Source organism: Dasypus novemcinctus, chromosome 3 (assembly GCF_030445035.2).
Source record: "Dasypus novemcinctus isolate mDasNov1 chromosome 3, mDasNov1.1.hap2, whole genome shotgun sequence".
Classification (NCBI taxonomy): Eukaryota; Metazoa; Chordata; class Mammalia; order Cingulata; family Dasypodidae; genus Dasypus; species Dasypus novemcinctus.
This window is the reverse complement of record NC_080675.1, coordinates 171,880,682-171,903,790: the sequence shown is the minus strand read 5'-3', so window position 1 is coordinate 171,903,790 and position 23,109 is coordinate 171,880,682. Positions and strand designations below refer to the sequence as shown.

The following is a 23,109-nucleotide window of genomic DNA, read 5'->3' as shown; positions in this document are numbered from 1 at the left end:
CGCTTGGGCATCGCCGGCCCCGCCGCCCACCGGGCCCCGGCGAGAGGCGCGCGGCGCGGGGGGCGCGGGGCGGCGGCGGCGGCCGGGGCCGCGCGGAGGTGGCGCCGCGCGGGGGAGGGGCGGCGGCGGAGGGAGGAGCCGGGGCCGCCGCCGCCGCGCTGACAGGGACCGGAGTAAACAAGCCGCGCCGCCGCGGCCCGGCCGCCGCCGCTGCCCCCGCCCGCGCCCAGCCCGAGCCCGCCCTGGTCGCCGGCCGGGCCGAGGCCGCGCCGCCGCGCCGCCCGCCTCCGCGCCGTGACGCCGCCGCCGGGCGCGGGGAGCGCGCCGAGCCCAGGCCGCCGGCGCTGCGCTCGGCCGAGGGGCGCCCGAGCCGCCGCGCCGCCCGCCCGGAAAACTTTCCCCCGCCCGGGGCTCCCCAGGGTAAGGCGCGAGGGCGCGGGGGGCCCGGGGAGGCGGCGCGCGGCGGCCCCGGGGGGGGAAGCGAGGGTGCCGCGGCCCGGGCGCCCCGGCGAGGCAGGGTCGGGGACGCAGGCGCCCGGGCAGCCTCGAGCCGGCTTCCCGAGGCCCCCGGCGCCCGCCCGGCCTCCCGGAGCCGACTCCGGGGCCGGCCCCGAGGCTGGATCCGCGGGCGCAGGGTGGGCGCCCCCAGCCCACCTGAGCGCGCCGGCCGGGCCCCGGCGCGTACTTTTCCGCTTGGGGCGGGGGCGAGCCCTCCGACCTCAGGAAGCGCCCGCGGGGCCCGAGCTGGGGGCGGGCTGGGAGAGCATTCCGGAGGCGCTGGGTGCTCCCGCTTCCCTGCGCTCCTCCCGGGGCGCCCGGGGCAGGCCTGCGCGCCCGCCGGGGGCCGGGAGGCGAGGGGCTTCCGCACGGCCCCGCCTGCGCCCCCGCCTGCACACCTGGGAGCGGAGAGGACTCAGGTGCGGGGTCTGGCGGGCGCCGGGGCTGCCTCCCGCCGAGGCCTGGCCGAGGCCCCTGCTGCCGCCGCGGGCCGGCTGCACCGGGGGGGGGGCGGCCTGCTTGGCAGACAGGTCTGACGGCAGGCTCTGGGCGGGTCGTCCCGGGTTTCCCATTATCCCCCACCCCGGGGCGCCTGAGGGTGCAGATCCTTCTCTCCCCGAGAGTGTGGGAATTGCCTTTCAGCCTCGCGGGCACGGGGCGCGGAACCCAGGTGATGTGGCCTGGTGATGGCTGGGCAGCCGTGGACACAGCCTGGCAGAGTGGGGGGCGAATGTGGGTATCGGGTCTCCTGGAGCCGCTCCGGGTTGGCCATTTCCTATGGAAGTTTGGAAACCGCTGGTCTAGCAATTTTTTTTTTTTTTTTTTTTTTAACCACCAAGGAAACTGAGGCCCAGAGAGAGGAAGTGACGTGCCTTAGGTCACCCAGCAAAAGAGTGGTTGAGCAGGGGCTGGAAGTCAGAATTTCGGGGCAGCCTGGTGATGCCTGTCACCGGACCTGCCTTGGGTCTCTTGGCTGGAAAGCGTCCAGTTGGGTTTCTCGGGCAGCTCCCGCGCAGTGTCGGTGCCAGACTCCCCACTCCAGGGAAGCAGCGGCCAGACCTGGGGGTAGAGGCCATTTGGCTCTGTTTGGGCACGTTCCCGGAGCTGGGGAAAAGGGCTTTGCCTAAGACCTCAGCCAGGAAGGGCAAGCGCAGCTCTCTGTGGCCCCGACCCGAATCGAGGAGCTGAGCCCCGACTCCCTTTCGAGCGGGGATCTCGGAGGCTGGAAATATCGTGAGCCTCCAGGTTGAGACAAGCTGGGACCCAAAGGGTGAGTCAGAGCCTGGGATGGGGTGGGGAGACGCTCATTCATTCATTTGTTGTTCTCAGCTCAGATTCTTTGAGGGGGGAGCCCTCCCTCCAGGATGCTGGGGGGATTGGGGGCCCTGAGGGAGCCGTGTCTACCCTCTGTTGCTGGGCGGGGGGAGCCTGTCCCTCGTTCTTGGGGGATTTGCACTTGGCCTGAAGTCTGCTTTCTTTCTGGGTGCTGCAAGGTAATTAAATAGTTGGTTAATCACCTTTAAAGCCAGACAGCTGCGGCGCCATCCACAGCATGCTGGAGCTGGGGCTGGGGCCAGCCTTGGTTTGGGGGCTCCCGCAGGACTCCCAGCACTGGTCAGGGGGTCTCCACATACCCCTGGACCCAGGAGGCAACTGTTGTGGCAAGAAGGCGAGGAGAGACCTGGTCTTAGCCCTGTTTTGCTGAATGAGGGGTGGGGGGTCCCTCCACCCCAGGGCCTGGGTGTCTGTCCAGCCGGGACTCAGGCCAGCTTTCTGGAACTCGGTGGCCCTGGGGCTCACAGTGTGTAGCTCCCAGGCCTGGCCTGTGTCCCCTGCCCATTGGGGCTGAGCAGGGGCAGCCCTGTGCCTGCCTCCTCCATCAGCTGTCAGGTTATTTTGGTGTAAACTGAAAATACTCCAGGAATTGTGTGTGTGTCCCCCAGCCCGCTGGGTGGGGTTTGGGCAGGGTGGCTTAGCATCGGGAGGAGTGCCGCTTCCTGTGCAGTCAGGGAGGCCGCTTGTAGCTGAGGGCAGTCCCTGGAGAAGTGAGGGGGTGAGAGTGGTGAGCGTCTTGGGTCCAGCCCCCAGGGCCTGGGAAAGCTGGAGGTAGTGGCTCTGTTTGGCCACCCGGCAGAGTGGCCTCCTGTGAGGCTGGAGCGTGGGAGCGGCGGGGGGGGCATCCTGGGTCCTGTGGGCAGGCGCTCTGCTGAAGAGGCTTGGCACTGAGATGAGATACCCCCAGCAGCCCACCGCTAGCTGGTCAAGGGCCCTGCGTGGGGACAGTTACGTGGCCCCAAGGCCGAGAGGTCTGCTGCCTGTTTGCCGAGGGAAGGAAAACAACACGTGGACTGTTGACTCAGCCTTACCTCGGCACTCCTGGCCCCACAGCCCATGTTTGCCCTGGCTGCCCCTCTCGGATTATGCAAGGCTGGTGGGCGAGGAGGGGGCCAGGGGGCCGCTGGGGGCCTCCAGGCCTAGGCGGGCGGGGCTTGGGCCGCCCCAGCATTCCCCAGGAAACGGCACAAAAAGAGCCCGGGCCCCTCGCTTTGCTGCTGGCCGCCATTGGGGAGGGGTGGAGGGACGCCCTCTCCCTTGCCCCAAAGCCCCCGTCCCGCCAAGCGCTGCCCACGCCTGGCTCCCAGGGGCTGTCCTGGTCTGCTCTGCTGACCAGCAAACCCTAGAGCATCGTGTAGATAGCTCTTATTTGCGAAATATTTAAAAGCCAACGTTTTATTCCCTTATAAAATCTTCCTGGGTAATTTGTAGAACGTAGAGTGACACAAAGAGGAAAATAACAATTACTCTTTCCATCTCCAGAGAATCATTGTTAACCTATTAGCCTCTGTCCTTCCAGACTTTGTTTTGCGCTTATGTATAAACATACACATATAGTTTTTTTTCCCAGAGCAAAATAGGGTTGTGTGTGCCTACTGCTGTATGCCCAGCCTTTTTATTTTGATAATGGTGAGCACTTACTCACTGTCTGATTTCCAGTGACTCAAACGTCAGTACTCTTCATCCACTTCTGCCTTCCTGCGTAGAGGGCTTGGAAGCGCCGCGTGTGCCTGTGGGGGGTGCGGGGTCCATCTGCCCAGCCATCTAGCTGAGCTTGGGGGATGTGTTTCGTCTGGGCAGCACTTTTTTCCCAGCCCTCTCTCCGAGAGCCATGGTTAGGGGCCTGGACTGAGCTGTGGGTGGAAAGGGCAGCTTGAGCACGTGGCTGGGGGGGAGGGGCCTGACTCTGCCCCCCCCCCCCCATTTTCCCTTGTTTCTCTCAGAGCCGGCAGCCCTCGGTCTCCCCCAGCAGCCCTGCTCGTCGTGGCCCCATGCCCCCGCCAGTCAGCCCCGAGCCACAGGGAGTGAGCAGGCACCTGGGAGCAGAGGCCCTGTGACCAGGCCAAGGAGTCGGGGGCTCCGGGGTCCCGGCCACCTGCCCCCCCCATGGAGCTGAGGCCCTGTTGGCTATGGATGGTCGGAGCAGCGGGTGCCTTGGTCCTGCTGACGGCAGATGCCTGCGGCCAGGAGGTCTTCACCAACACGTGGGCCGTGCAGATCCCCGGAGGCCCGGCCGTGGCCGAGAGCGTGGCACGCAAGCACGGCTTCCTCAACCTGGGCCAGGTAGGTGCTCTTGCCTGCTGCTTAGGCCTGGGCCCTCGCCGGGGCCGGCGCCAGCGAGGGCAGGGGTTCTTCTGGCCATGCCGAGCTTGATCTTAGGGTGTGTGGAGGTTGCGGGTGTGGGCTGGGAGCAGTGGCAGGGCCAGCCCTCGGGCTTTGAGCACAGGCTGCTCAGAGGACCAGTACCCCACTAGGGCGAGCCATCCCAGCGCCCCTCGGGCGCCTGCACAGCTCCTGCTGGGTGTCGGGCAGGGAGCAGCGGCCCTCTCCGCGCCCGCCCCCGCCGTTGGAGCCTTCCCTTGGAGCCGGTGTCCACCCCCGCCCCCGCCTCCCGGGGGACTGACAGATGGAAGGCCCAGCTCAGTCTCCCTGCTCTGTTGCAGATCTTCGGCGACTATTACCACTTCTGGCATCGAGCAGTGACAAAGCGGTCCCTGTCACCTCACCGCCTGCGGCACAGCCGGCTGCAGAGAGAGCCTCAAGTGAGTGTGGCCCCCGCCTCCCCTGCAGCCACCCTCCCCTTCCGCTGCCAGGAGCTCTGCCCTCTCCCTCCCCTCTCCCTCCCCTCTCCCTTCCACCCACACTGTCTGTCCCTCATCCCCTCACAGGTACACTGGCTGGAACAGCAGGTGGCAAAGCGGCGGCCCAAACGGGACTTGGACCTGGAGCCCACGGACCCCAAGTTTCCCCAGCAGTGGTACCTGGTATGTGACTCCCTGGGCCCCCGCATCCCCTTCTCCGCCACGGGTCTGGGTGCACAGCACCCCCAATGGGCGGGGGAGCCCCGCCTCGGCCCTCCTGTGGGGCTACCTCTCCCTCGCCCAGCCCGCAAGCCTCGGGGGCTGCCCCAGCAGAGCTCTCTGTGCTCCCGAGGAGCCCATATGTCCGGGCCGTGGCCTCTCAGGAGCGGGGACGGGTGGGGAAGGTGGGGTGGCGGGGGCGATCCTCATACCACCGAGCGCGTGTCGTAAGTGCGGGCTGATGGGGGCTGTCTGCGCAGTCTGATGCCACCCGGCGGGACCTGAACGTGAAAGAGGCCTGGGCGCAGGGCTACACGGGGCGTGGCATCGTGGTGTCCATCCTAGATGACGGCATTGAGAAGAACCACCCGGACCTGGCCGGCAATTATGTGAGGGGGCGGGGAGGGCTGCCTGGGGGCCGGCCTGCCCTGCGCCTGGCACGGCCGCTCCTGACCGTGGCCACGCCCTTTCCAGGATCCCGGGGCCAGCTTCGACGTCAATGACCAGGACCCCGACCCCCAGCCCCGGTACACACAGATGAACGACAACAGGTGAGGTGCGGCAGGGGCCTGGCGGCCGCCCCCTCCTCCTCACTGCCACCAGGGAGGCAGGCTGAGCCCGGGTTAGGGGGGCCCGGACCCAGGCCCGCCAGAGCTCCGGGGCGGCCCTGCTCAGAACAGAGCATTGAGTGGTCGGGGTGCACACGTGCAGGGCGGCGGGTGTGGGCGGGTGTGCCCGGCACCCCCTGACGCAGTGCTCTCGGCCCGGCAGGCACGGCACGCGGTGTGCTGGCGAGGTGGCCGCGGTGGCCAACAACGGCGTCTGCGGCGTGGGCGTGGCCTACAACGCCCGCATTGGAGGTGGGTGTGACCTCGGGGGGGTCTTTGAGGAGGGGGTCTTTCCCTGCCCACCTCCCACCTGGCCATGTCTGTGCTTTCCTCCTGTAGGTCTCGCCATGGGCACGTGCGGGGAGGATTCCTAGGGGCTCCGGGAGCAGGGCCCCCAGTGCTGTAGGGAGGGGAAGGGGGCGCTTAGGAGTCTCCCCAAGTTCTCGCCAGACCCCCGAGTCTTTCCACCGCCCACCTCGATCCCCGCACCCCTTTGAGAACCCAGAGGCTCATTCCTTCTGGAAAAGGCAGGCCAGGGGGTGAGGGCGAGAGCTCCAGCCTCTCCCCTCCCCTGCCCCTCCCCGGGGGCTGCGCGGGCTCCAGGGGGTGTCCCCGGCAGAGGGACCCATGCAGCACCCCTCTCCCCGACCCCTCCGCGGCCAGGGGTGCGCATGCTGGACGGTGAGGTGACGGACGCGGTGGAGGCGCGCTCGCTGGGCCTGAACCCCAACCACATCCACATCTACAGCGCCAGCTGGGGCCCCGAGGACGACGGCAAGACGGTGGACGGGCCGGCCCGCCTCGCCGAAGAGGCCTTCCACCGGGGGGTCAGCCAGGTGGGGCGTCCCCCGGGGCAGGCTGGGCACTGGCCTTCCGTGGCTCTTGTCCTTGCATCTTTCCGTTCCTTGTTTTTGTCTGATGGTAACATCTTGTAATATTAACGTGTTCAGCTTCAAAGAACAGTCTTCTAGAGGCAATATCACCCACGTTCATATCTCACAGGAGGTTTGGCTGTGCTGTGCACGTTAGGTGTTTTAGCTTTCCTTCAAGGAGCGTATGTGACCTTGACTTTCCTTTCCAGCCACTGTCATACCCCTCTAATAGCACTGCTAGTTACAAACCCCTGTTCCTTTTTATTTACTATTCCGTCTAACTTTAGCTTGACACGGTGCACTTTTATGGAAACATCATGGGAAAAGGACAGAAAAAGAAAAGTAGATAAGAACCATTCCACATCTTGATGGTCCTGGGCAGTTTTTTCGGGCACGCAGAGACCATCTGCCTACGTAACTTGACCCATCGGGGTCTCACGGGGGACCCGCAGGGTGGACTACGGCAGCCTCTTCTCCCCAGGTGTCCCCCCGGTCCTGTTCCCAAGTGACGCCAGCCCTCTCTGTCCACAGGGCCGCGAGGGCCTAGGCTCCATCTTCGTCTGGGCCTCGGGGAACGGGGGCCGGGAACACGACAGCTGCAACTGTGACGGCTACACCAACAGCATCTACACACTGTCCATCAGCAGCGCCACGCAGTTTGGCAACGTGCCCTGGTACAGCGAGGCCTGCTCGTCCACGCTGGCCACGACCTACAGCAGCGGCAACCAGAACGAGAAGCAGATCGTGAGTCCTGCCCCGAGTGAGGGCCGTGGGGCACTGGGCTGCGGACCAGGTCTGGACGGGGCCCCTTTTGGACCCCGTCTGCCTCTCACCCCGTGCGGCTGGGTGACGGGGGCTGGGGGCCATCCACAAAGCCCCCGTGATGCGTGTTCATTGCTCTCCCTCATCGCCAGCCTCTGGTCAATCAATCCCCATGCTCCTTGGGAAATGAGGGCCAGGGATCGGCCTGCCCACGGCCAGGCATCTCAGCAGCTGCCGGACCCTGGGTGTCTGGCCTGGCTCGCCATGCCATCCGTGGTGCCAGGGCCTCCCGGGCCCCCCACCTAACACCTGCCCCTCGTAGGTGACCACCGACCTACGGCAGAAGTGCACAGAGTCGCACACGGGCACCTCAGCCTCGGCCCCCTTGGCAGCCGGCATCATCGCGCTCACCCTGGAGGCCAAGTAAGTGGGCGGGGGCCGAGGGACAGCCCCGTCCCCAGCAGTGTTCTCTGCGGGGCAGCCCGTCACGCCTCCGGCCCCTCGGCTGCCCTCCTTTGCAGTAAGAACCTCACCTGGCGGGACATGCAGCACCTGGTGGTCCGGACCTCAAAGCCAGCGCACCTCAACGCTAACGACTGGGCCACCAATGGGGTGGGCCGGAAAGGTGAGGGCGGTGTGGCCCGGCGGGTGGGCTCAGGGGCAGCGGGGTCCCTGCGTGCCTCCCGCCGACCCCACCTGCCCGGTCCCTGCAGTGAGCCACTCGTATGGCTATGGGCTGTTGGACGCAGGCGCCATGGTGGCCCTGGCCCAGAACTGGACGACGGTGACCCCCCAGCGGAAGTGTGTCATCGACATCCTCACCGAGCCCAGGTGAGGGCCGGACCCGGGCCGGGGGGCCTGAGGGTTGCAGTGGGTGCCCGCCAGTCCCTCCGGGCTGACGGACCGCCGTGGGTGCTCTCTGTGCAGGGACATCGGGAAGCGGCTGGAAGTGCGGAAGACTGTGGCCGCGTGCCAGGGGCAGCCCAGCCACGTCACCCGGCTGGAGCACGCTCAGGCGCGGCTCACCCTGTCCTACAATCGCCGAGGTGACCTGGCCATCCACCTGGTCAGCCCCATGGGAACCCGCTCCACCCTGCTGGCCGCCAGGTGCTTGCCCTGCCCAGCTCTCCGCGCCGCCGCCGCCCTCAGCCAGTGCACACTCGCTCGCTCGCTCGCACGCACTCCAGTTAGTCACACGGTCCTCCTAGTGCGTGCCAAAGCGCTTCCCAGCGGGGCGCTGTTGGCTTTTAGGGAGGGGAGGTTTGTCCCATAGGGCCGTCCCGTACTGCAGGAACCCCGGGCCTCTGCCCACCTACCGCAGGAGCCGCCCCTGGAACGCCTTCGTGCTTCTGGAATCCCTCGGTTGGGGACATCTGGCCTACTGGGAAATAGGGCCAAGTCCGCGGGCGTTTGCAGCCCAGTGTGGCTGGCGCTGCCTGGGGCGGGGGGCATGGGCCGCGTGCAGCGGGCGCCCCCGAGCCCCAGGCAGCCGTGTGCACCCTGCTCCCCGCAGGCCCCACGACTACTCTGCAGACGGGTTTAACGACTGGGCCTTCATGACGACCCACTCCTGGGACGAGGACCCCTCTGGCGAGTGGGTCCTAGAGATCGAGAACACCAGTGAAGCCAACAACTACGGTACCAAAAAAAAATAAATAAATAAAAATAAATTTTGAAAACCCTATGGTACGGACCCCCAAGGAGCAGGGGGATGAGCAGGGGAGCGCGTGGGACCTGGGGCGCTGGGGCCCACTCACCCTGGCCTCTCCCCCCACCCCGTGAACAGGGACACTGACCAAGTTCACCCTGGTGCTGTATGGCACGGCCGCGGAGGGGCTGCCCGTGCCCCCCGAGAGCAGCGGCTGCAAGACCCTCACATCCAGCCAGGCCTGCGTGGGTCAGTAGTGGGTGCCGTCGGGGTCGGGGAGCCTGAGGCTCTGTGGGCAGAGGGTGCCTGGCCTGGACCCAGCTCTGGGAGGGAGAGGAATATGAAAGGCCCTGGGGACCCCCGGGGCCCTTGGGCTGACCACACCTGCCGGGCTGGGGGCTCCAGGGGACCGCGGGGGCTGTGCCTGGGACTGCCGTGGACCTGGGGGCTCCCGCGGCCGGCTCATCCCATGCCCACCCCCCTCTGTCTGCGCAGTGTGCGAGGAAGGCTTCTCTCTGCACCACAAGAGCTGCGTCCAGCACTGCCCACCAGGCTTCGCCCCCCAGGTCCTCAACACCCACTACAGCACGGAGAACGACGTGGAGATCATCCGGGCCAGCGTCTGCGCCCCCTGCCACACCTCCTGTGCCACGTGCCGCGGGCCGGCCCCCACGGACTGCCTCAGCTGCCCCAGCCACGCCGCCCTGGACCCCGTGGAGCAGACGTGCGTCCGGCAGAGCCACAGCAGCCGCGAGTCCCGGCCGCGGCCGCCGCCCCCGCCCCGGCCGCCGCCGCCAGAGGGGGAGGGGGAGGAGGAGCCGCGGCTGCTGACGGAGCTGCTGCCCTCGCACCTGCCGGAGGTGGTGGCCGGCCTCAGCTGCGCCGTCATCGTGGTGGTCTTCCTCGCTGTCTTCCTGGTCCTGCAGCTGCGCTCGGGCTTCAGCTTCCGGGGCGTGAAGGTGTACACCACGGACCGCGGGCTCGTCTCCTACAAGGGGCTGCCCCCCGAGGCCTGGCAGGAGTGCCCCTCCGACTCGGAGGAGGACGAGGGCCGGGGCGAGAGGACCGCCTTCATCAAGGACCAGAGCGCCCTTTGACGAGCGCCCACTGCCCGCCCCCTCCAGCCCACCCCTTCCTCGGGCACTTTTTAATTCACCAAAGTATTTTTTTAATCTCGGGACTGGGGTTGGACCCCGGCTGGGAGGCTTCCCACCCTTCCCTTCGGGCCCACCTGGCTGGCTGAGGCGGGGCCCCGGTTCCAGCTGAGGGTGGGGGCCGGTGGGGGGACAGCCCCCCAGCATCGCCTCCGTGCGGAGGAAAGAGCCACACCTGGAGGGCCGCTCTCCAAGGCCCGGGCCCGGCCGGCGCGCCCCGCCGAGCACAGGGGGCAGCCCTTCCCTTCCGAGACCCCCGGCCCAGGCCGCGGCCCGTGCCCCCTCCCCGCCCCCTAAAGCAATAATGGGTCCCATCCAGGCAGCAGGGAGGAGGGAGGCGGGCCCAGGGGGTGTCTGAAGGAAGAGGCCGCCTCTCCAAGGGCTTTCACTTCCCCCGCCCCGTGTCCCCCTCCTCCCCTCCGCTGTGAGCCTCGGCAGAAGTGGCGGTCACAGGAAGGGCCGAGGTCCTGCAGGGGTGCCCCGGGCGTGCACGGGCAGCCCCCTGCCCCCTCTGTACCTCGTGCCTCCGCGGCCCCCGTGAGCGTCCCGGCTCCTCCCTCCTGCCGGGGCCAGGTCCCTGTTTTCTGAGCCCGGGGCTGCCTGGGCTGCTGGCACTCACGGCCCAGGAACCCCTGGGTGGGTGGCGGGGAGGGACGGCGGCCCAGACGGCCCCTCCCGCCTCCCACCCGATGCTGCTTTCCCCTGTGGGGATCTCAGGGGCTGTTTGAGGATATATTTTCACTCTGTGATGATTTCACTTTAGAAGCTGATTTTTTTGTTGTCGTATTTTTTAACGGGGGGTAGCAGCTGGGGCACCCACCTTGCCATACCCACCGTCCACCCTGCTGGTCCCCCCGGTGGCCCAGGCCCTGAGGCGTAGGGGGCTGCAGCGAGCCGGCCCCACGTCCTGCAGAGGCCAGTGGGCAGGTGGGCCCCAGGAGAGGACGGGCGGGCTGGGAGGGCCCGGCTGTCGGCCGTGTTTTAATGGGGCAGCTTGTGCCAAGGGCTCTCGGGTCACCGGTTCTCCCGGTGCCGGGGGGTGGGTGGTGGCACTCGGCCCCCTCCAACACTGCCCCGGCGGAGAAAGCACCGACCCGAAACAGCCCCCAAGTGTCCCTCTTCTGACGTGCCTTCTGCGCCCCTCCATTAGGACAATCAGTCCCCTCCCATCCGGGAGCCCCTCCTCCTCTTCCCGGCACCCAGCCACCTGCCCGGCGGTGCCCCCCACCCCCCGGCCCGTCCACGCCTCAGCCCCGTGGCCAGCCCGGCTGGTTTTGTAAGATACTGGGTTGGTGCACAGTGGTTGGTTGGTTGGTTTTTTTTTTTTCCTTTCTTTTTTTCCTTGTAATTTAAACAGGCCCAGCATTGTTGGTTCTATTTAATGGACACGAGATAACGTTAGAGGTTTTAAAGTGATTAAAATGTGCAGACTATGCAAACCAGGCCTGGCCTCCCTGCAGCATTCCTCAGCCTCCCAGGATCCGGGGTGGGGCCGGGGTCAGGGCTGGGGGCGTGCCCAGCGCCCAGTGGTGGCTCAAGTCGCCAGGGCCCCCCCTCCCGGAGTGGAAGGAGACAGGCAGCTGGAGGTGGCCCCGGTGGGGTGCAGCAGGCGCACCCTGGTGGTGGGGCCGAGCTCCTGCCCTCCCCATGCCAGGCTCCCGCGGGGTGGAGAGTAATACCCGCTGTCCCGAGGGGCGTGGGCCCGCTAGCTCGTCCTGGAGCAACCTGGTCCCCGGCCTGGGGGCCCAGGAGGGATGGAACCAGGGTGGCTTTTGCTAGGGGCGGCCCGAGACCCCTGCCCAGGCCCTCGAGGTGCCCGCAGCCCAGGGTCCCACACCGCTCCTCCCTCCCCAGCCCCTCGCCCCACCTGGTTTCCCTCGGGACCGCAGCCCGCCCGGGAGGAAGACCTGGGCTGCGAAGCCTCCCTTGGAATAGTTACTTGGAAATGTTATTCACACGGAGGCTGGCGCCCGTGCCCTCCCCAAGGACTCCAGCGGGGTGGGGGGGTGCCCGGGCCGGGCTCCCCCTTCCTCCTCCCGGGCGCTGGCCGGGTGCTAAGGCCACGCGCCTGCCCCCAGCCCCGGCCCCCCCACCCCGGGCTCCCTGGGCCCTCCCCGCCCGCCCAGGCCCCGCACAGCAGCCCGCTGCGGGGATGCCCAGCGCGCGCCCCTGCGGGCCGCCCTCCAGCTCGGCCATTCTTCCCCGGCCCCCTCCTCCCTTCCGTTTCCGCGGGGAGCCGGGCAGGGGGGCAGCGGGGCCTGGCTGGCCCCCCCCCCTCCCCCCGCGCCTTCCCCGGGCGGGCCCGCCCAGGGGCCTGGGCCAACAGAAACCGCGGCAGGAGGAAGCGCGGAATCAGGAACTGGCCGGGGGTCGGCGCGGGGCCCGAGTCGGTCCGCGGCGGCCCCAGGAGCAGCTGCCCGCGCCGGTAACTCCAGCCTGGGAGGCGGCAGGCGGCTGGGGGCGGCGGGCGGGGACGCCGCAGGCGGGTGCGGGGGCCCGGCGCGGGGCCGGGTGGGGATCAGGGCCACAGAAGGGTGGCTGGCAGCCAGCTCTGCCAGCAGGCTGGGCCCTCCCGTGTGCTCCCCGGGAGCGGGTTCTGGGTGAAAGGGGTCGTGCTGGGGGGCTCCGGGCCGACTCCAGTTCTGAAGCTGGGAAGCGAGGACCCCTGGCATGCGGTCTTGGCCTAGGGACGTGGGAGGCCCCGGGCCAGGCCTCCTTCTGGACCCCATGGCTGCGTTTCAGCAGGGCGGGCACCTGCCTCTGCAGCCCCTCCGTCTCCTGCTGGCTGCCCTGGCCCCTCGTGACGGCCTCACCTCTGTCCCCAGGACGTCGCCATGGGCTTCTCTACAGAGCTGTGCAGCCCCCAGGGCCACGGGGCAGTGCAGCGGCTGCAGGAGGCTGAGCTCCGGCTGCTGGAGGGCATGAGGAAGTGGATGGCCCAGCGGGTCAAGAGCGACCGGGAGTACGCGGGGCTGCTGCACCACATGTCCCTGCAGGATGGGGGGGGCCAGGGCCGGGGCGCCGGCCCCGACAGCCCCATCAGCCAGGTGGGTGCTTGGGCCCTCGACCGGGGAGCTGCTGGGCACCCCTCTGCCCACCCTGCCCTCCTCCCGGGCCCCACCCGGGGAGCTGGAGGCTGGCGAGTCCAGGCTCATTGTCTTATCGTCTCCCACTGCCTGCCTCGCCCACCTCTCCCTGCCGTAGTCCTGGGCTGAGATCACCAGCCAGACTGAGGGCCTGAGCCGGCTGCTGCGGCAGCACGCGGAGGACCTGAACTCAGGGCCCCTGAGCAAGCTGAGCCTTCTGATCCGGGAGCGGCAGCAGCTGCGCAAGACCTACAGCGAGCAGTGGCAGCAGCTGCAGCAGGACCTCACCAAGGTGGGTGGGCGGCGCCCAGGCCTGCCTTTTCTCAAAGCCCTGCTCGAGCCCGAATGGGCAGCTTTTGCACAAGAGCCGCAGATTCACCGGGACGTGGAAGTCCCTGACCGCAGGCCTGGCCCCAGGGCTGCTCCAGCCCTGTGCAGCTTCCTCCCCGCCACCCCCCACCCAGGCTGGCCTGCTCCCTGCGGCCTCTGGGTGCTCGACTGTGCAGCTGGGTGCAAGGCTGAGTGCTGGCGGCGCCCCATCCCGCTCTGGGGTCTGTGGGTGAGAGGAGTAGGAGCCAGTCCCTGCCCTCGGGCCAGGCAGGACTTTAGCAGTTCTGACTCCCTGTCCGGCAGCATCTGCTCCTATTTGCACCCAGCTCCTCCCAGGGGCCCGGGAGAAACCACTGGGTGTGTGCCCCCTCCCCCCCATGCAGTGGTCAAGGATTCAGGCTGTCAAGTGTGTCTGCCTAGGTTTGAATCCCACCCAACTCCTTGATCTAGAGCAGGGGTTCTTAACCAGGACCCTCTTTTGGGGGTCCGTGGAAAGATTTCAGGGGGTCCATGAGCTTGAATTGGAACAAATCAACTTCTTTAATTCTTCTAACCTCGAGCATTTCCTTCCCTTACAAATGTGTGCAATAAATAAATTGCAGTGGTGTTCATTTCGCCTGACTGGCAAAGGGGTCTGAAGAACAAAAATGGTTCAGAACCCCCGATCCCGGGGCGGTGTGATTAGGAGCCGCTCCAGCCTCCCCACTTAGGGTGCTGCTCGCGCCTCCCCGCCAGGCCCCTTGCTCCGGGCAGAGCCCAGCTTCGCTGCAGACCCACAGCGACCCCTGGTGGCAGGCTGGCCTCCCTCCCTCCTCTCCCCAGGTGGTTTAATCCAGGGTCTGCTCGGTTTCCCTGTTTTACTGGAATAGCCTCTACTGACTTGTTCTCATGTTGCTTGGGGCTGCTTGGAGTTGAGTAGTTGCAACAGAGACCATATAACCTACGACCCTAAAAGATTTACTACCTGGCCCTTCAAGAGAAAGACCAGAAACCTCCTCTAGTCTCTATGCCCTTTCAGGTACAAGTGGGGAAACTGAGGTTCACGAGAGGGGTGAAGCTTGCCTAAAGTATCCCAGTGCATAAACAGGAGAACTGGGATGAACCCTGGCTTCAGGCTGCCATCCAGTGTTCTGGCCAGTAGGACCATACTTTGCAGGGCCAAGTGTGCAAAGAAAATCGTGGCACCCCATTTCAAAGGAGCGATGGCAGACATTAAATCCAGTGCGGGCCCTTCCTAATCACGGGCCCAGAAGCTGGCCCTCCCCGCCACCAGGATGCCATTCCCAGGCTAGGCAGGGCCCGGTGCACCTCTCTGCTTCCCCGCAGCGGCCTGTCCTCAGCCCCGTTCCCCAGGGCTGCATGGCCATCTCCCAGTCCCCGGGGGCCCGCTGCCCCTCACTGGCCTCTCCTCTCCCCAGACGCACAGCCAGGACATTGAGAAGCTCAAGAGCCAGTACCGAGCCCTGGCACGGGACAGCACCCAAGCCAGGCGCAAGTACCAGGAGGCCAGCAAAGGTTTGTGGCCTCCCTCACCGCCAGGGCCCTGCTCGCCGCCCAGGCCAGCCCCGCCCCACCCATGGGCCCCAGGGTGCGGGGGCTTCTGGGTCTCCGTGGGGTCACCCACACCCCGCCCCCCCCATCCGGCAGAAAAGGACCGCGACAGGGCCAAAGACAAGTACGTGCGCAGCCTCTGGAAGCTCTTCGCCCACCACAACCGCTACGTGCTGGGCGTGCGGGCCGCGCAGCTGCACCACCAGCACCACCACCAGCTCATGATGCCCGGCCTGCTGCAGTCACTGCAAGACCTGCACCAGGAGATGGCCTGCATCCTGTAAGCCCCCACCCCACATCCGCAACTGCCCTGCGGCCCCGGCGCCGGGCCCCGATCAGGGTCCAGAAAATCCAGGGGCCGGGCCGGGGCTGCGGCCCCTTCGGCTCACCGCCACGTTACTTTCACCCCTGCCCTCCGTGCAGGGCTTCAGTGCGTTTACCGAGCACGGTTCTAGGTTCCGGGATACAGCAGAGAATGAGATAGACAGAGGTCTGTCCTCAGGGAGCTTCCATTCTGGTGGAGAGAGAAAGTACACAAAGCCAACAAGTGAAATAGAAAGCGGGCAAGGTGACCCGTGCTGTGCAAAAAAATAAAGCCAGCTTTAAAGAGAGCAAAGCATAGGGATATCTGCACAGAGAACATTCCTGAAGAGGGAGCAGCACAGGCCCTGAGGACAGGGGGCGCTGCTGGAAGTATTCAACGACTAGCCAGGAGGCCAGCGTGCCTTGGGCGGAGCAGGGAAGGGGAGGGCGGTACTGAGGCTGGGGGTCAGGCCAGTGCAAGGAACTGGGCATTGGGGGCGCCGCGCTCTGCCCTCTGCTTTGATCAGCTCACTCCGGCTGCTGTGCAGGGAAGAGCCTTCGGGGGGCAAGGACAGAGTGGGGTGGCCGGGTGGGAGGCGTTGCCATCATCTGGCGACCCAGACCCCAGTGATAGCAGCGCAGGCGCCAGCACGGTCCGCTCCGCGGGGTGTCTTGAAGGGGGAACCGGTAGGATGGTGCGTTGGAGACGGAGCGTGAGGGAGAAGCTGACTCCGAGGGAGCAGCTGGAGGGTGGGTTGCCGCTGGCTTCATGGAGAAGGCTGTGGGGTAGACGAACCTGGGAAAGAAGAACGCGCGTCAACAGGTGGAGGTGACCGCGTGCCGGGCCATTTGGAGTAGCTGGCTGGATCCGTGCACCCGGAGCTCAGGGGAGGGGCAGGGACTGGGAGATAAAAACGTGGGGGTCGGTAGCGCAAAGGCGCAGCTTATAGATTTATCAGCAGCCCCAGCCCCAGCTGCGAGGCAGGGTGCCCGGGCAGGGGTGGTCGAGGCTCATGTGCCACGTCCTTGGGCCCTGGCATGACTGCATGAGGTTGGAACTCTCATAAGAGGACACCAAAAATCAGGGGCGACCAAATTGCCTGCCTAAACTCACAATGGCCAGTAAATGGGGAGGGCAGGGGGCCATCCAGGGCCAACTCCAAACCCTGTGTCGTCAGCCCCGAGCTGCCCACCTTGCCCCGCTCGAGGTCCCCCTGACCGGGGGTCCCGGGGCGGGGGGGGCAGGAAGGAGATCCTGCAGGAATACCTGGAGATCAGCAGCCTGGTGCAGGACGAGGTGGTAGCCGTCCACCGGGAGATGGCGGCGGCGGCCGCCCGCATCCAGCCCGAGGCCGAGTACCAAGGCTTCCTGCGGCAGTACGGGTGAGGCCCGCCTCGTGCCTGCCGGGCCCCAGGGGGGGGGGTGGCTGGCTTGTCCATCAACCGGGCCTGTGCCCCCCTCAGGTCCATGCCCGACGTGCCCCCCTGCGTCACCTTTGACGAGTCCCTGCTCGAGGAGGGCGAACCCCTGGAGCCCGGGGAGCTACAGCTGAACGAGCTGACGGTGGAGAGCGTGCAGCACACGTGAGGGCGGACGGGACCCCGGAGTGGGCTCCCGGCAGAGCTCGGGGGCAGTGGCCACTGATCATGCAAGGCCCAGCTGGGCCCCACACCTGCTTGGCTCTGCGGGGTGGGGGGGGACGACCTCTGGGGGCCCACCACCCTAACGTGGCCTTACTCTGGGCACAGGCTGACCGCGGTGACGGACGAACTGGCTGCAGCCACCGAGACGGTGCTCGGCCGGCAGCAGGTGGTCACTCAGCTGCAGCACGAGCTCTGGGACGAGGAGCAGAACACCCACCCGCGGGAGCGGTGAGTGGCCCCCCGGGTGGTCTCTGCTCCCCCACCCCGCCCTGCTGGCTGCCCGCTGCAGGGCCAGCCCCTCTCTCTCACTGCCCCCCCACCCCTGCCCGCAGGGTGCAGCTGCTGGGCAAGAAGCAGGCGCTGCAGGAGGCGCTGCAGGGCCTGCAGGTGGCCCTGTGCAGCCAGGCCAAGCTGCAGGCCCAGCAGGAGCTGCTGCAGGCCAAGCTGGAGCAGCTGGGCCCGGGTGAGCCCCCGCCCGTGCTGCTCCTGCAGGATGACCGCCACTCCACGTCCTCCTCGGTGAGCGCCCCGCCCGCGGCCCGCGGCCCCCGGCCACGCTTCCCCGCCGGGCAGTGGCCTCATTTCTGCCCTCCCCCTCCCCAAGCCTGGCCACCCGCTGACGTCTGTCCCTGGCCTCAGGAGCCGGAGCGAGAGGGGGGCAGGACACCCACCCTGGAAATCCTTAGGAGCCACATCTCCGGAATCTTCCGCCCCAAGTTCTCGGTGAGTGGGGCCCAGCGTGGGCCAGCACCCTTGGCCGTCCCTAAGGGCAGGGATCTGAGATGTCCCTTCTCGCCCCCTCCCCCCATCGGGTGCTTTGGGTTTAGACCCTGAGGGTGCCTTCGGGAGGATGCTCTGGCCAGGCAGCTCCTATTGTGGGGCCCCCTCTCCCCGGGAATTCCGGGCTGCAGGTGTCACCAGATCCTGCCGCCCCCGCAGCCCCTTCCTCTCCACTGCCCACATGTGCTGAAGGGACCAGCGGCCTGGATGATGGCCCGGGACTCCCTGAGCCAGGGGTGGTTGGGACAGTGTGTCCTGGTGGTGGCCCTGGGGTCAGCCAGCCTGGGCCTCCCGCCCCATCTCAGCCCCAGAGTGAACGTGGGCGAGTCCGGTCTCTCCAGCGGCCCGCGGAGGGCTCTCCATGCCACTCGGGTGACGTGGGGGACCTGCGGGAGCCAGGCCCCAGCCGGCCCCTGGCCACCCATGACCAGCTGGCTGAGTGACCCTTCCTCGCCCCCCCCCTGCCCCCTGCCCAGCTCCCCCCGCCGCTGCAGCTCGTCCCCGAGGTGCAGAAGCCCCTGCACGAGCAGCTGTGGTACCACGGGGCCATCCCGCGCACGGAGGTGGCTGAGCTGCTGACCCACTCGGGGGACTTCCTGGTGCGGGAGAGCCAGGGCAAGCAGGAGTACGTGCTGTCGGTGCTGTGGGACGGGCAGCCCCGGCACTTCATCATCCAGTCCGCTGATGTGAGTGCAGCTCCGTCCCACCCCTTTGCATCTCCCTTCCCCACAGAGACCACCCCGTCCCTACAAAAAAAAAAAGGGGCTCGGGAAGCGGACGTGGCTCAACAGATAGAGCGAACACGCCTACCACATGGAGGGCCAGGGTTCGACCCCCAGGGCCTCCTGACCTGTGTGATGAGCTGGCCCACGCACAGTGTTGCCGCACGCAAGGAGTGCCGTGCCAGGCAGGGGCACCCCCGTGTAGGGGGAAGAAGAGAGAAATAAATGTTTTTAAAAAAAGGGGGGGGCTTTAAGCCTCTGAGGACGGGGCCCTGAGCCCCTGTGCACCTTCAGAAGTGCCTGGGATGGCCCTTTCCTGCTCCTGGAGGGTCCCTTCGCCCCCGGTGTCCCCCCTCCTTTCCCGGGGCTCAGCGCCCTCAGCCACGCAGGCTGCCGACCCCGGGTGCCCCTGCCCCGCAGAACCTATACCGGCTGGAGGGGGACGGCTTTCCCAGCGTCCCCTTGCTCGTCGACCACCTGCTGCACTCCCAGCAGCCCCTCACCAAGAAGAGCGGCATCGTCCTGACCCGGGCCGTGCCCAAGGTGAGCCGGGCCTGGCCCGCACGGTATCGGGGCAGGAAGGGGCTTCCCGGGGCCCCTGCCTAGAGCTGTGACCTGCCTCCGAAAGACGCGGGGGGTCAGGACCTCCGACTCCCCAGCGCCTCCTCTCCCCCAGGACAAGTGGGCCCTGAACCACGAGGACCTGGTGCTGGGCGAGCAGATCGGCCGGGTGAGTCCCCCTCGGTGTGCCCCCCCCAGCCTCCTTGCCACCCTGGTTCCAGAGGGCACCATCACTCCACCTCGCAGCGTCTCCCCCTGGTGGCCGGGCCCAGCACTGCACCCCCAGTCCTCAGGAGACCTTCCCTGAACCCCCCTGAAGACCCCCCACCCGCCGTCCACGGGCCTCTGCCCCCACTGGAGTTCTTGTGTGCCCAGTGCCCAGAGGGACACTTTGCTCACATGAGCCATAAAGTCCACGCTTTGGGGAAAAACTCACTTTCCCAAGAAATCAGGACTCTTTGCACACCCCAGTGGAAGTGCCGTTTTGGATTTTCCACGTCAACGAGTGTGGGAAGTTTTGGGGGTGGCTTGTCTGTCTGTCCCACGCTAATCGCCTCGGTTCCACGAGGAGGGCGTAAATGCCTCGAGAGCCGGGACGGGTGAAATTTGAGCGTGGGGGCGCTGAATGGGGCAGGGACGGGGGAGCAGGCGGGCCGCCCCTGGGCAGGTTGGAGGAGGACGCTGCAGGGGAAGGCTTTGGTAGGAGCCCGGGACTGTTCCAGGGCAACTTTGGTGAAGTGTTCAGCGGACGCCTCCGAGCTGATAACACCCTAGTGGCAGTGAAATCTTGTCGAGAGACGCTCCCGCCGGAGCTCAAGGCCAAGTTTCTACAGGAGGCAAGGTGGGTGATACAACGGTCGCCCTGCTGGCTTCCCCGCGGGCAGGGGCTCCTCTGTGCACGGCCCACTTAAAGTGCGTAGCTTCTTCGGTCTCAGCTCATCCTCGTGACTCCCCTATTTAGGGGTACCCCTCTGTTGTGCATGTGCAGAGGGGGGCGACTTGGAGAAGCCAGTGACCCGCCCCAGGTCACACGTCCAGCTCTGCGGGCCTCAAAGTCTGAGCTGCTCATCTCCCACCCTCCACCCGGGGCTGGGGAGACCCCGGTGCGAGCCCTGGGGTGGGGGGGAGCCCACGGCCCGGCCCCGTGGAGCCTAAGCCGCAGGGCCCCGCAGGATCCTGAAGCAGTACAGTCACCCCAACATTGTGCGCCTCATTGGCGTCTGCACCCAGAAGCAGCCCATCTACATCGTCATGGAGCTCGTGCAGGGTGAGCGGAGGGTGCTGATTGGGCGACGCAGGGCACTCAGCCCGGCCCGGGGGGGGGGGGCCCTGCCGGAGGCTCAGCCAGGTTCCCCCCATCCCCAGGGGGCGACTTCCTGACCTTCCTTCGGACAGAGGGACCCCGCCTGCGGGTGAAGACCTTGCTGCAGATGGTGGGGGACGCGGCCGCTGGCATGGAGTACCTGGAGAGCAAGTGCTGCATCCACCGGTGCGCGGGCGGGCAGGCGGGCAGCCGGCACCCCCGGGAGCAGGAAGGGCCGGCACCCTGGGCGCCTCTGATTTTCCTGCCCAACCCCCCCCCCGCCGGCCACCCAGTGTCGGGCATCAGCTCCAGAGGTGGAATCAGCCTCTCCTGCCCCACTTTGGGGGCAGAGAGCAGGTTCTGTTTGTTGCTGGGTGAGAGTGCCCATGCCGCTGGCCGAACGAGCCCCCGTGCCGCCCTGCCCAGGGACCTGGCCGCTCGGAACTGCCTGGTGACGGAGAAGAACGTCCTGAAGATCAGCGACTTCGGGATGTCCCGGGAGGAAGCCGACGGCATCTACGCCGCCTCGGGCGGCCTCCGACAGGTGCCCGTGAAGTGGACGGCGCCCGAGGCGCTCAACTACGGTACCCGCGGGGCCCGAGGCGGGCGTGGGCCCGCCGCCCAGCGGCCGTGGCTAAGAGCTCTGCGCGCTCACGCCGCCCGCGTCCTCCGCAGGCCGCTACTCGTCCGAGAGCGACGTGTGGAGCTTCGGCATCTTGCTCTGGGAGACCTTCAGCCTGGGGGCCTCCCCCTACCCCAACCTCAGCAACCAGCAGACCCGGGAGTTCGTGGAAAAGGGTGAGAGGACGGCAGCCTTCGGGGTCGAGCCCTCTGCCTGGGGGTCCCGCCCGACTCTTCCCGGCCCCCTAACCTTCCCACTGGGGCAGGATAGGAATAGCCTGGCAGCAGCTGGCCAGTGGGTACCCATGATGCGCCAGGCCATACGTTATTTCATTTACTTGTCATCACATGTGACGGGGGGGTGTTAATGTGTCCCTTGTTCAGGTGGAAAGACTGAGGCTTGCAGGGGACACAAGAGCTCATGGTGGGGTTGGGGTTGGAACCCAGGCCCACGTGTGCTTGGGACCCTGGGTGAAGAAGAGGGGCTCCTGGAGACAGTGCTCCCGGCCTGTTGCCCCCGGCTGCTGCCTCACACCTATATGCTGTGCCTGTCCCCACAGGGGGCCGCCTGCCCTGCCCAGAACTGTGCCCGGATGCTGTGTTCAGGCTCATGGAGCAGTGCTGGGCCTACGAGCCCGGGCAGCGACCCGGCTTTGGCGCCATCTACCAGGAGCTGCAGTGCATCCGGAAACGGCATCGGTAAGGCCGGCGGGCACTGCTGGCGAGGTCGTACCTCCTTACCAGCTCCAGCTCCTGCCAGCGGACAGCTTTTCACGGTCCCGGGCTCCAGCTGCCAGCAGCCGCACTGCCCACAAGGACATGGCCCGCGTCTGCTCCGCATTCTGCTCCTGCCAAACCTTCCTCTTCCAGGCGGAAATAATAAAACCACTTGTGCCCACTGAGTGCTCTTGGCATGTGCGCGCCTCTGCTGGTCAAGGAATGGACCGTGGCCACGGGGAGGAGGAGGGTGGGGTGGCTGCAGGCTGCTTCCATGGGGTAGAGCTGCCATGATTTGGTAGCCAGTTGAATATAAGGCACGGCGAGCAGGGTGACATTCAGCCTAGACAGGGTGACGTGCCCTGAAATAGGACACGGGGAAAGCAGCAGAGCTGCAGGGAGGATGGCGAGCGGCTTGGAGCTGCCTGGACGTAGAGCGAGGTTTGAGAGTCATTAGCTTAGAAATATTAGAGAGTAGCCGGCAACAGAGATACGTGTTCGACAGTCATGTAAAACTCAAGATGACTTGAGAAGTGAGCCAGGGAAAGGTAAGAGTTCCACTCAGGGGAGACTGAAGTGGCTGGAGAGAAAGAAAACCTTCCCAGAGAGTTAACATCTTGAGACGTGTTTACTGAGCAGTGGGGGTGGCAAGAGTGGGGGGCCCTCCCCTCCTCCCCTAAATCCTACCGAAAATCACTCGAACTATTTCCCGCCGCCACAGGAAGGTCAGTAAGATAAAGGTGTGTGAACAAACTGAAGAAACAGAGTGGAAGTAACAGGAAAGAGGTATAGCTCACACACACACACAAACAAAAACAAAAAAACCAAAGCAACTTAGACTGAGGTAAAATGGCCATGTCTCAAGAAAGTTTAGGAAATGGGAAATAGTTGACTTTTTTTTTTCCAAAAAGATAAAAGAGAGCCCTATAACTTGATTAAACAAAAGGAAACTGAATTAGAGTGCAATTGAATGAAAATATCAAAAGGCCAAATCATATCTGTATTGGAAGTGGTAAAAAAAAAAAAAACAGAACTGAAGAACTTCTGCTTCTGTGTAGGATGTGAAAGGACTCCACGGGCCATCACCCCCACTGCAACGAGTAGGAAGAAACAGAATGAAAGACTCAGTTTAAAAGACAATGGAGGGGATAGGAACCAACGTGGTGCAATTGACAGGGAACCTCTCTCCACATCAGAGGTCCCTGGGATTGAATCCTGGTGAATCCTAGAGAGGAAAGATGAGAAGATAAAAAGAGAAACAGATATAGAAGATCACACAGCGAATGACACAGCAAAAACAGCAGGGTGGGGGAGGGGGAAGGAAAGAAAAAAAAATACTTATTAAAAAGATAAAATAATTTGGGAAGCAGATTTGGCTTAACTGATGGAGCATCTGCCTACCATATGGGAGGTCCAGGGTTCAAAGTCAAGGCCTCCTGACCTGTGTGGTGAGCTGGCCCGCGCGCAGTACTGATGTGGCAAGCAGTGCCGTGTCACTCAGGGGTGTCCCCCACGTAGGGGAGCCCCACACACAAGGAGTGCACCCCTTAAGGAGAGCTGCCACATGTGAAAAAAAAAAGCGCAGCCCGCCCAG

General features: G+C 65.8%; 2 protein-coding genes across 4 annotated transcripts; both read left to right on the top strand.

Annotated features, from left to right (window-relative positions):
• The first annotated feature begins 282 nt into the window (after positions 1–282).
• Positions 283–11,340, top strand: FURIN (furin, paired basic amino acid cleaving enzyme). 2 transcript variants are annotated; one of them, XM_058294717.2, is made up of 16 exons: positions 283–420; positions 3,777–4,116; positions 4,497–4,595; positions 4,722–4,817; positions 5,114–5,242; positions 5,328–5,404; positions 5,625–5,713; positions 6,125–6,297; positions 6,865–7,077; positions 7,418–7,518; positions 7,617–7,720; positions 7,809–7,926; positions 8,023–8,202; positions 8,609–8,733; positions 8,882–8,992; positions 9,239–11,340. In XM_058294717.2, exons 2-16 carry the CDS (start codon positions 3,940–3,942, stop codon positions 9,838–9,840), a joined length of 2,394 nt encoding a protein of 797 aa, XP_058150700.1. In that variant the 5' UTR covers positions 283–420; positions 3,777–3,939; the 3' UTR covers positions 9,841–11,340. The 2 variants fall into 2 exon arrangements, with proteins under 2 accessions (XP_058150700.1, XP_058150701.1); XM_058294718.2 differs by lacking the exon at positions 283–420 and adding an exon at positions 1,379–1,768.
• A 694-nt stretch (positions 11,341–12,034) lies between these two features.
• On the top strand, positions 12,035–21,700 carry FES (FES proto-oncogene, tyrosine kinase). 2 transcript variants are annotated; one of them, XM_058294713.1, is made up of 19 exons: positions 12,035–12,322; positions 12,723–12,944; positions 13,102–13,275; positions 14,732–14,828; positions 14,961–15,144; positions 16,413–16,550; positions 16,632–16,751; positions 16,917–17,039; positions 17,144–17,330; positions 17,451–17,534; positions 18,068–18,277; positions 18,734–18,856; positions 18,990–19,043; positions 19,597–19,715; positions 20,047–20,141; positions 20,240–20,363; positions 20,604–20,761; positions 20,853–20,975; positions 21,359–21,700. In XM_058294713.1, exons 1-19 carry the CDS (start codon positions 12,050–12,052, stop codon positions 21,499–21,501), a joined length of 2,751 nt encoding a protein of 916 aa, XP_058150696.1. In that variant the 5' UTR covers positions 12,035–12,049; the 3' UTR covers positions 21,502–21,700. The 2 variants fall into 2 exon arrangements, with proteins under 2 accessions (XP_058150696.1, XP_058150695.1); XM_058294712.1 differs by having other exon boundaries at positions 20,240–20,761.
• Positions 21,701–23,109: the final 1,409 nt, after the last annotated feature.